Source organism: Dermacentor andersoni, chromosome 1 (assembly GCF_023375885.2).
Source record: "Dermacentor andersoni chromosome 1, qqDerAnde1_hic_scaffold, whole genome shotgun sequence".
Taxonomy (NCBI): domain Eukaryota; kingdom Metazoa; phylum Arthropoda; class Arachnida; order Ixodida; family Ixodidae; genus Dermacentor; species Dermacentor andersoni.
The window spans coordinates 5479731-5494044 of record NC_092814.1 but is presented as its reverse complement, the minus strand read 5'-3'; the positions used below and the strand labels follow the sequence as shown (position 1 = coordinate 5494044).

The window sequence follows — 14314 nt, the reverse complement described above, 5'->3', positions numbered from 1 at the left end:
CCAATATGATAAATTTCATAACATGTCACGTACGTCATGGCAAGACATGCAGTGTTGTTCTTGTCATGTCATGCACGCATGTCTAGTCACCCATATGCTGATCCATATCGAGGTAAAGAAACGACCCCGATGCCATCAACTCATGTCGTTTAGATCATTCATGACACTGACGTCATGACATGCGTGTCATGTCATCTGATTCTTGGTGTGGGTACCCTGATTCAGAACTTGTAACAACTGGACTTCACATAACTGATACTCATGTCATGACATGAATGACATGGCATGCACGCCATGACATTAATATCATAAGTGAGAATGACATGACATATATGAACTGAATGACAAGCTATGCATTTTTGACTGGATGTATTCTCGATATGTGTTGTTACATGCATGCATATCATAACACGATTAACATGAATTCCATGACTGCATAGTATGCTCATTCCTACGAATTTCATGTCATGCATAACAAGAATGCCGTAAATTCATGTCAGGCATGCTGGCATGCACGGTCATGATATTAATGCCATGACAAGAACTTATTCCGACCGAGTGGATTACGTTGCCTATTTAATTAAACCGATGGCTATATGCTTGGTTCGTGTTTCCGTGATGGTCATCGCATCGTCATTGCAGCTTCGTAATACGACTCTCGCCTCTCATTATCGCGTGCCATCTGCCCTCGAGTCGCGTGGCCCGCGTAAGAAGATCCTGGCATCTCGGCAGCATAGCAAGGATAGAAAAGTGATCTTCTCACGAGCGCTGATTTCCAAACGCTGGACTGTGGCGAACCACCTCCTTGATGCTCCTGAAGCTTGTACCGGACTTTCGCAGCCTTTCCAGTCTTACCAGAGTGCTTAGTCAAACATCGAGGCCTGCTCTTTCCTAGTTCATATAGTGTCCGAGTATGACAAGGCTACACCAATTTTTACTATAGCAGCGTCATGACGGCTAGGCCAAGGCAAACACACCGCTCGTCCGAATGGCTATATAAACGCACACTGGCTTCAGGTTGTGCTTCAGGTATTCGCCGTCAAGGCACCCATGTGTGTGTCCCCTCCAAGCGATAGCACTCGCTGGTGTCCGTGAGCATTTAATTTTCTGCGTTCGTTACTCATCTCGCACCTACATCCCGGTGCTCACATTAACTCGATCGTCCGTAGAAATCACGCAGTCCTGGTTGCTGTCGGCGTCGTTTTGCTGCTCTCGTTACACACACACGCATTCACGTTAATTCTAGTTCTCTGTAGTAGCGCATTGATAGACCTGGTAACCTATGGCGGAACCCCCAACAATTCAGCATAGCCAACTCCCTGCGAAATGCTTCGCATAACGTCGAGACCGACAGTGCGTGGGAGGGGGAGGAATAAACTTTATTTGTGGACAGCAGATTTGAGACCAAGGCCTCTCTATCTACATAACGGCCTCGAGCCCTTGGGCCCTGGCGACATCTTCGGCCTGCTGGATTGCTTGAGTTGGTCTTCCGGTGCACAACTGAGGAACACGGTCTCCCACTGCTCTCTGGTCTTGTTTATTTTATTCTGTATGGGTGTCCTAGGACAAGCCCAAACCATATGTTGTAGGTCCGCCCTTTCTTGACAGAATGTACATATATCCGTGTAAAGGTCCGTGTAGTAGCGGTGGTAGGCCACCGGGTTCGAATATGTATCTGTAAGAGGCGCCATGCCGTCGCTTGTCATCTACTCATCGAGGAATGTCCCAAGGGGAAATGGGCCCTTCCCAATTTATAGTATTTGGTGATCTTGTTAAAGCTGGTCATCCGGTCTCTCTCCGTTCCCAGCATTTTCGCTTGTCAGCTGCTCGGCGCGTCAGTTCTCGAGCCAGGTTGTGCGCTATTTCGTTCCCGGGAAGGGAGGAGTGTGCGGGTGCAAGTATGATGTGAATGCCTCGATCTTCATGAAAGTTGTTTAAAATTCTCAGCGCTTCCGGCGAGATTCTTCCTTTTGCATAGTTGTTGACGGCTGTCTTGGAGTCGCTTACTACGATGTTAGCCTCCGTGGAGGCTATTGCCAGTGCTAAGGCAGCTCCTCCGCCACCTCCGCCTACTCTGTTTTTACCGTGCCACTAACTCTGCAGTCATCCTCTAGACTCGCACCAACTATTGACATACTTTGTATATTTGCGTACTCCGGCGCGTTCACAGAGACCATGTCCCTGGCACGACGGAACCTTTTGTGGAGAGCTCTCGCTCTTGCGGTTCTTCGATCTTGGTGAAACTCCTGGTGCATGTTTCTGGGGATTGCGGGTATTCATAGATGCTCCATTATTTTCCTTGGTATCTGTTTCCACACTCCGTGCTGTGCTTAATTCGTAGGTTATTTCGATGTAATCCAAGATGTGTCCTCCTGTCAAATTCTGTCTTTCATACTACGCGACTATCTGGGCCTCAATAAGTTCGTGTAGTGTGTTGTGCGCGCCGAGCGCCAAGAATCTCTCGTTTGACGTATTTGCCGGAACTCCCACGGCTTGTTTATACGCTCTTCTAATGATGCATCCTATCTTAGCTTTTGAAGACTACATCAACTTGATGTAGTCTTCAACCGTGTTTACAGCTGTTTGAAGGATATCTTCCACGTGCCCCTCGCTTCCAGCTGCCACCCAAAGGGTGATGTCGTCCGCATATAGGCTGTGTCCGATTCCTTTTATCTTTTCGAGTATCGCAGGAAGACAGATCATTGTCACGTTGAATAGAAAGGGACATAGGACTAAGCCCTGTGGGGTACCCCTATTACCTAGTTTGAGCGTCTCCACTTTGCATTCTCCAAGTGAAATCTTTGCGGTACGATCCGCCAAGTCTTCGATGTACGCGTATGTTTTACGTCCTACATCCAGCTTTCGGAGATTTTGTAGTATTGCTTTGTGCGTGACAGTGTCAAAGGCTTTAGTTAGATCGAGACCTACTATTGCCTTAGTGTCTAGTGTTTTCTCACCCGCATCTATGATCTGATGCTTTAGTTTGAGCATACCATGATGCTTCGATAACTTGGGTCGAAATCCAAGCGTGGTATGTGGCTAAAGTCCTCCATCATCCATGTATCTCGTGAGGCGTGTGAGAACCACATGTTCCATGAGTTTACCGACGCAGGATGTTGGCGATATGGGCCTTAAGTTCGTCAGTTGTGGTTTCGTTCCAGGTTTTCGAAAAAAATTATTTGTGCTGATTTCCATTGACTTGGAATGCCAGCTTGCTCCCAGCAGTTATTCATGTAGTCTGTGAAAGCTCGGATGGAGACATCATCGAGGTTACTGAGTGTTTTGTTGCTTATCCCATCAGGTCTTCGTACAGAATCCGAGTTGTGCCTGGTAAGTTCACATCTGACTTCTGCCTTGGTAATAGGGATATCAAGATCAGGATTCTCGTTACCTAGGTAATGCGGGAGTCGTTCTCTATCCGCATCTCCAACGCACATTTGTTGGAGCTCTCAAAAGAGCTTTTCTACTGCACCGTCGTAGATGTGTGTAACCTTCTGTAGATTGGGTCTTTGTATGGCTTTTCTACCACCGGGGTCCAAGAGACATCGGAGAATGTTCCAGCTCTTGGACATTCCTATCTGCCTTTCCATGAAGTCGCACGTGGCTTCCCACTTTTGTTGGGTTAACCTATCTGCATATACCTCGATTTGCTTCCTTAATTCCACAATTCTCTTCCTTAATTTCCGATTATATTCTTGCTTCTTCAATCTTTACAGCATACTACCTCTCGCTTCCCACATGTGCAATAATCTCCTTGGTGCCAAAAAATGTGCACTCGCCAAGAATAAGACAAAAATTAAGAACAGACGTTTCGAGCCCCGTGCCAGTCCCTTGACCATAACGAGGACGCAACCATGGGCACGCGGCTATTTATGGGTGAGGGGGCGCAGCGTTCGGGTGTATATCACGGAAACATTACCCCGCGTCCTGTTTATCCTGCGTCTAGATGATTGGATGTAAAATGGTTCTAAAAGAAAATGAACAGATAAGTGCCCCTCTTTTGCAATTATGGCTGCCGAGTCCCAGTCAGTGATGTGTCCGGTTAGTTGGTGATGTTCCGCCAGGGCCTTCATGGCTGTGTGGCCCTTGGCGACGTCATTCATGCGTTGTTTCAAGCGCCGTTTAAACTTTCCGCTCTCGCCGATGTACGACAGGTCACACTATTTGCATGGTATCTTTTATATAACACCCGGGTAGTTCCTGTGTTGCAAAGGGTCTTTTTCGCGAACCAGCTGTTGGCCAAGTTTTCGGGAAGGCACGTGGGTGATTTGAACGCCGTAGCCCTTAAAAATTCGTGCAAGGGTTTCACTTGTCCCCACTGTGTAGGGTACCGCCGCGCGCTTCACTGTTTCTTTCGCCGTTTCACGACGGGGCTTCGCTGATTTGCGCTCCTGCGTTCTGAGCAGTTCTACAGGGTAACCATTGTTCAACAGGTCCCTTTTCACAACCTGTAGCTCTTTTTCCTGGGGCTGGAGCAGACCCGTAATGCCCGGGAAAAAAGTGCTGCAGCGGCGGATAACGTTTTCCCAATTGGGTGAGCCGGGTCGACGCTCAGGTACTTTCCCGTGTACGTTGGCTTTCTTTACACACTAGACTTCAAGCCGCTTGAAGTCCTCTCTACGAGGACATCCAGGAAGGGAATTCACCCATAGTTTTCCTCTTCAGCCATGAACTGTACACTCGGCTTGAAGGTGCTCGAGGATATCTGTTGCGTGCCGGTGAGGGATAATGCAGATGCAGTCGTCCATGTATCTTAGAATTAGCTTTGGTCGTTTCCCGAGCGAAGATAAGGCGGCGCTTTCCAGACCTTCTCGAGCAATGTTGGCGCAAACGACGGACACAGAGGCTCCCCTCGCCGAATACTTGCTTGTAGTGCATCTTGTTAAAGCCGAAGTACGTATCCTCCAGGCAAAATTTTAGAAGGCGTCAAATGTCGTGAGATTCCAGTGTCATGCGTTCGGGCAAAGAAAAGTCAGCCTCGAGAAGTTTCCTGCAGCACTCGACCGCATATTCAATAGGCACGCATGTAAACATTGATTTTACGTCAAAGGAGATCGTGACTTCCTCATCGTCAATGGAGGCGCTTCTTATTTGCTCAATGAAATGAGCGGAGTCTTTGACAAAGGTGTGCGTGAGTTCTGCAAGCGGCCTAAGAATACGGTGCAGGTAGTCGGACAGTTGGTACAGCGGCGAGCGTGTGTAGTTCACAATTGGCCGTACGGGGACGTCCGGCTTGTGAATATTTGGCGGCCCGTAGAGCGCGGGAGCCGATCCGTTGTGGCAGAGCAACCTGTAGTTGAGATTCTTTCTTCCGGGGGAGACAAACTTGAAAACTTCAGTAAGCAGCTTCTGGAACTCCGATTCCACCTTCTTCGTTGGATCCCTAGCCAGTTTGACATAGGTCGACGTGTCCTGGAGCAGCCCATTTATCTTGTTCATGTAGTCCACACGGTCCAAAACCACAGTGGCATTTCCCTTGTCCGTGGGGAGGATGACTATGTCCTCGTTTTCTTTTAACCGTCTCAACGCGCTTCTTTCTGCTGCCGGCAACGTCGTAGGATTTGTCCTCGTAACCTTCGAGAAGACCCCAATTGTACGCGAGCGAGCTTCTTCTCGTAGACTGGGCTCAACGATTCGTACCGCTTGTTCCACGGCGCACGTCAGCTGGCCGACATTTCGTCGTGTGCCGATGTTGTACTTAAGGCCGCGGCTGGGCAGAGCATGCTCTGCCGGGTCGAGCCTGTACGAAGATAAGTTCTGAACACCTAGTGTGCCAGAATTATCGGCATTTCTTCGTAAAAGAAGGGAGAACTTGGAATCCTGTCACGCTGACACTTGACTATGTTGGTCTTCGAGAGAAGCATGGGACTGCGGCCATAACGCAAATGCGTCGGTTCGCCAATTTGAAAACGAGACCTGTCTCGTTCTAGTGCCACCTACAGTTCAACACGTGCTGCAAGATGCATGGACTCATCCCGCGGTCCCTGCGGCTCCCGGTCCTTGTCAAGACTGCCATAGAGAAGGGGCTATTGCCAAAGCCGAGGAACACCTTCTCCAGGCCCGCAGCCTTGAAACAAAGGCAAGAATCAAACGCCTGGAGAACGACATCTTCTTCGCTCAACGTCGGCTCGAAAAACAGCTGCCCATTGAATTCCACGGTGTTCTACTTCACGCCAACAGCATTGCTGCCGCCACGCGGGAACAAAGGTCAGCGTGCCAGGATTCCAAGTTCTCCCTTCTTTTACTAAGAAATGCCGATAATTCTGGCACACTGGGTGTTCAGAACTTATCTTCGTACAGGCTCGACCCGGCAGAGCATGCTCTGCTAAGCCGCGGCCTTAAGTAGAACATCGCCAGAAGAACAAACGTCGGCCAGCTGACTTGCGCCGTGGAACCAGCGGTACGATTGTTGAGCCCAGTCTACGAGAACAAACTCGCTCGCGTGCAATTGGGGTCGTCCCAAAGGGTGCGAAGACAAATCCAACGACGTTGCCGGCAGCAGAAAGAAGCGCGTTGAAACGGTTAAAAGAAAGCGAGGACATAGTCTTCGGGAAATGCCACTGGTTTTGGACCGTGCGGACTAAATCAACAAGATAAATGGACTGCTCCAGGACAAGTCGACCTATGCCAAACTGGTTAGGGATCCAAAGAAGAAGGTGGAATCGGAGCTCCAGAAGTTGCTAACTGAAGTTTTCAAGTTTGTGCCGCCGGAAGAAAGAATCTCTACTACAGGTTCCTCTGCCACAACGGATCGGCTCCCGCGCTCTACGAACTGCTGAAAATTCCCAAGTCGGACGTCCCGGTTCAACGAATTGTGGACTAGACACGCTCACCGCTGTACGAACTGTCCGGCTACCTGTACCGTATTCTTAGGCCGCTTGCAGGACTCACGCCCACTTTCGTCAAAGACTGCGCTCATTTTATTCAGCAAATAAGAAGCGCTTCCATTGACGATGACAAAGTCATGACCTCCTTTGACGAAAAATTAATGTTTACATGCGTGCCAATTGACTATGCGGTCGAGTGCTGCAGGAAAATTCTCGAAACTAACTCTTCTCTGCCCGAACGCACGCCATTTGAATCCCACGATATTTGCCCCCTTCTGAAATTTTGCCTCCAGTATATGTACTTCGTATTTAACAAGGAGTACTACAAGCAACAATTCGGCACAGTGATGGGAGCCTCTGTGTCCGTCGTTTGCGCCAAAATTGCTCTAGAGGATCTGGAAAGTGCCGCTTTATCTTCGTTTGGGAAGGGACCAAAGTGATTTCTAAGATACATCGACGACTGCTTCTGCATTATCCCTCGCCCGCACGCAACAGATTTCCTCGAGCACCTATATTCCTTCAAGCCGAGTATACAATTCACGGCTGAAGTGGAAAACAATGGGCGAATTACCTTCCTGGATGTCCTCGTAGAGAGGACTTCAAGCGGCTTGAGCACTAGTGTGTATAGAAAACCAACGCACATGGGAAAGTACCTGAGCTTCGACTCAGCGCACCTAATTGGGCAAAAGCGATCCGTCGCTGCAGCACTCTTTTCCCGGGCATTCGCGTCTGCTCCATCCCCACGAAACATAGGGAAGAGCTACAGATTGTGAAAAGGGACCTGTTGAACAATGGTTACCCTGTAGAACTGCTCAGAACGCAGGAGCGCAAATCAGCGAAGCCCCGTCGTGAAACGGCGAAAGAAACAGTGAAGCGCGCGGCGGTACCCTACACAGTGGGAACAATCGAAGCCCTTGCACGAATGTTTAAGAGATACGGTGTTCAAATCGCCCACGTGCTTTCCCGAAAACTTGGCCAACAGCTGGTTTGCGCAAAAGACCCTTTGCAACACAGGAACTACCCGGGTGTTATATAAAAGATACCATGCAAATAGTGTGACCTGTCGTACATCGGCGAGAGCGGAAAGTTTAAACGGCGCTTGAAACAACGCATGAATGACGTCGCCAAGGGCCACACAGCCACGAACGCCCTGGCGGAACATCACCAACTAACCGGACACATCACTGACTGGGACTCGGCAGCCATCATTGCAAAAGAGGAGCACTTATCTGTTCATTTTCTTTTAGAACCATTTTACATCCAATCATCTAGACACACGATAAACAGGTCGCGGGGTAATCTTCCCGAGATGTGCACCCGAACGCTGCGCCACCTCACCCATCAATAGCCGCGCGCCCATGCTTACATCTTCATTGTGACCAAGGGATCAGTACGGGGCCCGAAACGTCTGTTCTTTAGTTTTATTTTATTCTTGGCGAGTGCACGCTTTTTGGCACCAATATGTTTCCTCGCCAGACAAGTTTTCGTCGAACACTTGACAATAATCTGCTGTCCATCTCCTCTATCCCTGCCTCCTCTGGAACAGTTTTGGTAGCTAGTTTAATGCTTTCATGTAGTTTCTCGGCCCATTTATCGATGTGCGCTATAGTGTCTTCCGCATCTTGTCGGATATTGCGGAAAGAGTCCCATTCTACAAGTTACAGTTTTCTGCCCCTCTTTTTCCTTGTGCCTGCTTGTACCGTTGTAATGACGATGTAGTGGTCACTACCTAAGCTTTCCTGCATGTTTGTCCATCACATCACATCACTTTATTTTCCTTAAAGACCCCTTTTGTGGCGTTACATAAGGGGTGGGGTTTACAAGATGCAGGCGTTCACAGAAGTCGAAAATGTGGATGGACAGGTTATGGCAGCGACATGGTGAGGAAGGCCAGTCAGTTGCTGTTCGTGAAAAAAATGAGTTCATGAAGGTAGTAGTACGAGCTCGTGGAGGCAAAACTTGAAGAGGGTGACCGATGCGATGGGATCTGCGTGGTGGGGGTGCGCAGATGTATGGTTCTTGTCTAGGGGCGAATAAAAAAACTTGTGATACAAAACAAGACTGGCAATGCGACGGCGAGCAGAAAGATCACACAAACCTGATTGTAATTTTAGAGATGATATGCTAACGTCGAATGAGTATGAAGTGTGAATAAATCTGGTAGCTCGGTTTTGTACAGCTTCGATGGCATTTGTTAAATATGCTTGATCAGGGTTCCAGATGGGCGATGCGTATTCCAGTTTAGTTCTGATAAGTGAGATGGATGCTTGTAGTCTGACGTGTTGAGGGGCTTCCCTTAGGTGACGTTTTAAGAAACCTGATGTTTTATTAGCGGATGATATTAGGTTAGTTACGTGCAGTCGCCAAGAGAAGTCATCAGAAATGGTGATACCTAAGTATTTGTAAGACTGGACGAGGTCAACAGGGGAGTTAGAAACGGTATATTCAAAAACAAGAGGGTTGCGAGGGCGGTGAAAAGACATGTACTTACATTTGTTAGGGTTGAGTGTCATCATCTACTGCGAACACCAGTTTAACACGAGGTTTAGGTTTGCCTGAAGAGATTCTTGGTCAGAAGGGTTAGTTACCAAACGATATATAACGCAATCATCAGCGAACAAGCGGATATTACAAGATACGCGCTGGGGTAAGTCGTTAATGTAAATGAGGAATAACAAGGGACCGAGGACGGAACCCTGCGGGACGCCAGAGGTGACTGGGAGCGGGTCGGAGGATTGGTTATTAATGAAGACAGACTGAGAGCGATGCGTGAGGAATTCGCTAATTCACGCGATGATGTTTGGATGTAGGCTTAACTGGGAAAGTTTAAGAAGCAAGCGTTGGTGAGGTACTTTATCGAACGCCTTAGCGAAGTCTAAGAAGATGGCGTCAGTTTGTAGATTAATATCAAGGTTGGCGTGAATGTCAGGAAGAAAAATGGCTAGTTGAGTCTCGCACGAAAAACCCTTACGAAAACCATGCTGTGACGGATGAAAGAAGTTATTGGAATCTAAGAATTGCATGATTTGGGAGTAAATGACGTGTTCCATGATTTTGCAGGGAATACTTGTTAATGAAATGGGCCGATACTTAAGAGGTGAATCAGTATTACCTGTTTTGTGCACGGGAGCGACCTTCCCCACTTTCCAGTCGTCTGGAATGGTTCCTTCGGAGAGTGATTGTGAAAACAATAAACAGAAAATACTGGAACAGGCTGGGTTAGCGTTTTTTAAAATTTTTGGATTGATGTCACCTATGCCGGCGGCAGATGTATTTTTTATTTTATCTATTATGCATGAAATTCCACTACTGCTGAAAGTTATGGCGTCCATGGCTGTAGTAATAATAAGTGGTAATGTAAAACATGGTGCTTCGGATTCGTCGGTAAAAACAGATGAAAATGCAGTGTTAAAGATGTCTGCACAGTCGGCATCAGCCATGATTTCACCAGCATTGTTAGTGAGGGTGATAGCGCGCGCTTCCTTCGGGTTTATCACCTTCCAGAATTTCTTGGGGTTATCAACTATCATTTTTGTTAGTACTACTTCGTAAAATGAGCGCTTAGCACTTCCAATCTCGGCCAAGTATGCGTTCTCAGCTTCATAATATTTTTCCCATGCGTGGGGGTTTGCGTGGTGTTTAGCTGTACGAAATGCGCGTTTGTTCTTGTTTTCGAGCCTTTTCAGTGTCTTTGTGAACCAGGGTTTCTGATTACTCTTTCGTAAACTGCATGACGGAATGTATTTATTTGTTAGTTCGATAATCTTATGTTTGAAAAGGGTGCAGTTCTCATTTACACTTCTGGAAAGATAGGACGTTTCAAAGACCGACAGAAGTTCGTTATTTCAGAGTTGATTGCTTCGTAGTTTCCCTTATCGTAGAGCCTAATAGTTTTCTGGGAAGTTTGTTTTAATTCTGGTGAGAAGTTAAAGTTGGCATGGATTACTTTATGGTCGCTGATTTCTCGGAGGCCTGTAATGAAATTAAGACTGTCTGGACGAGTGGTCAGTATGAGATCCAGAGTGTTCGCTGCTTCCCCTGCGACGCGTGTCGGTTCGGATACAACTTGGGTCAAGTTAAAATTAAGGCAAACGTCAATGAAGTCATTCGGCTCTTCTTGACTAACTATGGGCTGAGGTTGGTTACTCCAGTCGATATTGGGGTAATTGAAGTCTCCGAATAGTAGGATGTGTGCTTTAGGGTGCTTTGATACTAGTTTATTTAGAACATTGTGAAGCTTGCGGGGAAAGTCGGGACTTTTGCGAGGTGGCCTATAACACACACCAATTAATAACGTCAGAGGCGAAGCGCGGCACATAATCCACGACATTCCTAAGTCTGACGCGACATTAATGGCAGAACAAGACAATTGTTCGCTAGCTGCAATTAGGACTCCTCCCCCACGAGAATAATTGCGATCAGCGCGAAAAAGATTAAAGTTCGGCAGGTCAAACAGAATTTCTGAGTCAGTGATATCGTTGTTCAGCCACGTTTCGGTTAATATAAGTAGATTGCTGCCTGACGAAGTTACAAGGTTCGATACGATATCGCGTTTCGGCAGGAAGCTGCGAATGTTAGTAAAGATTACTGATAGTGAAACGTTGGCACATGGCGTAGGTGGGGGATAGCGCGATGACCGGCAAGGATGAGTTGATTGTTAAGATATTTCTTTTACAGATTCTGAAAGTTCATCAAAAACGTAACGTTCGGGGCGAATATGCAAAGTTTTAAATCTCAGGGAAAAAGGCACGGACTTCGCCCTGGCAAAAGCGACAAGATGTTTCCGGCAGTTTTGAACGCGGCGCGAAAAGTCTTCACCTACGCTGTAGTCTGTACCTTTGAATTTTGAACCTTTAGATAGAATTGATTCTTTAGTTTTAAAGAATGTAAACTTAACGATAATTGGGCGTTTCCTGTCCTTAGAGTGTCGTCCGAGGCGATGGGCGCGTTCAATATCGTTAGGGCTCAACTGGGTGTCCAGGTGGTCAGAGCAGTGGCGAATAACCAAGTCTTCTGTAAGCGAATACGTTTCAGTGGGGTTGGTATCGGGTAAACCATAGAAAAGTAGGTTATTACGCCGAGAGCGATTCTCTGCGTCATCTAGACGAGCTTCCAGCACACCAACTAAACGAGACGTTGCAGCCGAAGTGGCCTGAATCCCCTCCAGATCACTGCGGAGTGTAGATAGACTTCCGCAGTGAATTTCTAAGGCGCTGAGACGCGTAGTTAGATTAGTCATTTTCTGGTCCATTGACAGAAGTTGGAACTTAAGCTCTTGCACTTCCTTAACCAATTCTGTCTGGCCAGTAGACATCTTTTTTGGTTCGCCAAGGATTACGTCTAGCTTGTCGGGGCCGGGGTTGCTCTCAATGTCACCGCACATCAGTAATAGGGGCCGAACAACATGAAAGCACTCGATACAGGTAGCAAGGCAACACTGCGGGCTCGGAAGCTGTACCAAAAAGTAGTTGGTGGTGTTTTTTTTTGTGAATAGAGTTCGATGGTTACCAACCTGCATGGCCAAGACAAATGGATTATGCAACCGTGTTGTGGCACAGCCACCGAGCCCACAGGTTGCGGTGGACGGTCGCTGCTCCTTTATAGTTGGCACGGTGAGTGTTGTTGCTGACGATGGGGCCTCCCAGTCTGCGATGAGTGTCAAGTTGACTTGAGTCGGCAGGTTGGGAGTTGCAACGCACAATGTCCTTCCGTCAGCCGCACCGCGCAACGGCGCACGCTAAATCGCGGTCGCCCAGGAAGCGCAAGACAGCAGGGAGCATGACGCAGATGATCGAGGGCGAGTACACCAGCATGGCGAAGATAAGTGGATTATGCAACCGTGTTGTGGCACAGCCACCGAGCCCACAGGTTGCGGTGGACGGTCGCTGCTCCTTTATAGTTGGCACGGTGAGTGTTGTTGCTGACGATGGGGCCTCCCAGTCTGCGATGAGTGTCAAGTTGACTTGAGTCGGCAGGTTGGGAGTTGCAACGCACAATGTCCTTCCGTCAGCCGCACCGCGCAACGGCGCACGCTAAATCGCGGTCGCCCAGGAAGCGCAAGACAGCAGGGAGCATGACGCAGATGATCGAGGGCGAGTACACCAGCATGGCGAAGATAAGTGGATTATGCAACCGTGTTGTGGCACAGCCACCGAGCCCACAGGTTGCGGTGGACGGTCGCTGCTCCTTTATAGTTGGCACGGTGAGTGTTGTTGCTGACGATGGGGCCTCCCAGTCTGCGATGAGTGTCAAGTTGACTTGAGTCGGCAGGTTGGGAGTTGCAACGCACAATGTCCTTCCGTCAGCCGCACCGCGCAACGGCGCACGCTAAATCGCGGTCGCCCAGGAAGCGCAAGACAGCAGGGAGCATGACGCAGATGATCGAGGGCGAGTACACCAGCATGGCGAAGATAAGTGGATTATGCAACCGTGTTGTGGCACAGCCACCGAGCCCACAGGGTGCGGTGGACGGTCGCTGCTCCTTTATAGTTGGCACGGTGAGTGTTGTTGCTGACGATGGGGCCTCCCAGTCTGCGATGAGTGTCAAGTTGACTTGAGTCGGCAGGTTGGGAGTTGCAACGCACAATGTCCTTCCGTCAGCCGCACCGCGCAACGGCGCACGCTAAATCGCGGTCGCCCAGGAAGCGCAAGACAGCAGGGAGCATGACGCAGATGATCGAGGGCGAGTACACCAGCATGGCGAAGATAAGTGGATTATGCAACCGTGTTGTGGCACAGCCACCGAGCCCACAGGGTGCGGTGGACGGTCGCTGCTCCTTTATAGTTGGCACGGTGAGTGTTGTTGCTGACGATGGGGCCTCCCAGTCTGCGATGAGTGTCAAGTTGACTTGAGTCGGCAGGTTGGGAGTTGCTACGCACAATGTCCTTGCGTCAGCCGCGCCGCGCAACGGCGCACGCTCGATCGCGGTCGCCCAGGTAGCGCAAAAGACAGCAGGGAGCATGACGCAGATGATCGAGGGCGAGTACACCTGCATGGCGAAGACAAGTGGATTATGCAACCATGTTGTGGCACAGCCACCGAGCCCACTACATCTACATCCCCTGCATCCCCTACAGCCCACTACAGCCCACTACATTCACTACAGAATCTGCTACATTCTTCGTAATTGTGAGATCTGGTGTCGTGTCGTTTACGCTGTTTCCTATAGTGTTTGGTGCCTGAGGGTCAGTTGTGAGCGTTAGGCCTTCGTGCTGAGCGTCTGCCCATAGGCTTCGGCCCTTAATGTTCTCTGTGCTGTATCCCCAAGCCGTGGGTGGCGCGTTAAAATCGCCGACCACGACTAGCGCCTGCTTGTCCGCTACGCTCAGCGCTTTGCAGGAGAGTGGGCCGAATTTAGGCTTGTGTCGGGGTGGATTGTATATGTTAAGAATAAATAGACTTCCCTCCTCTTTACGGGAGAAGACTATTTCAATCAGGACGTGGTCGATGCCGCGCATACCGGTATCGTGCTCGACAGCCGAGAGGT

General features: G+C 48.9%; 2 protein-coding genes across 2 annotated transcripts; both read right to left on the bottom strand.

The window, feature by feature from the left end:
• Positions 1–4926: 4926 nt before the first annotated feature.
• LOC140215530 (uncharacterized) lies at positions 4927–5439 on the bottom strand. Its single transcript, XM_072286029.1, has one exon. It carries the CDS (start codon positions 5437–5439, stop codon positions 4927–4929), a length of 513 nt encoding a protein of 170 aa, XP_072142130.1.
• Positions 5440–11303: 5864 nt separating this feature from the next.
• On the bottom strand, positions 11304–12935 carry LOC140215529 (uncharacterized). Its single transcript, XM_072286028.1, has 3 exons — positions 12859–12935; positions 12666–12768; positions 11304–12564 (listed from the first exon to the last, which is right to left on the bottom strand). The coding sequence occupies exons 1-3, from the start codon at positions 12933–12935 to the stop codon at positions 11485–11487; spliced, it is 1260 nt and encodes a 419-aa protein (XP_072142129.1). The 3' UTR covers positions 11304–11484.
• Positions 12936–14314: the final 1379 nt, after the last annotated feature.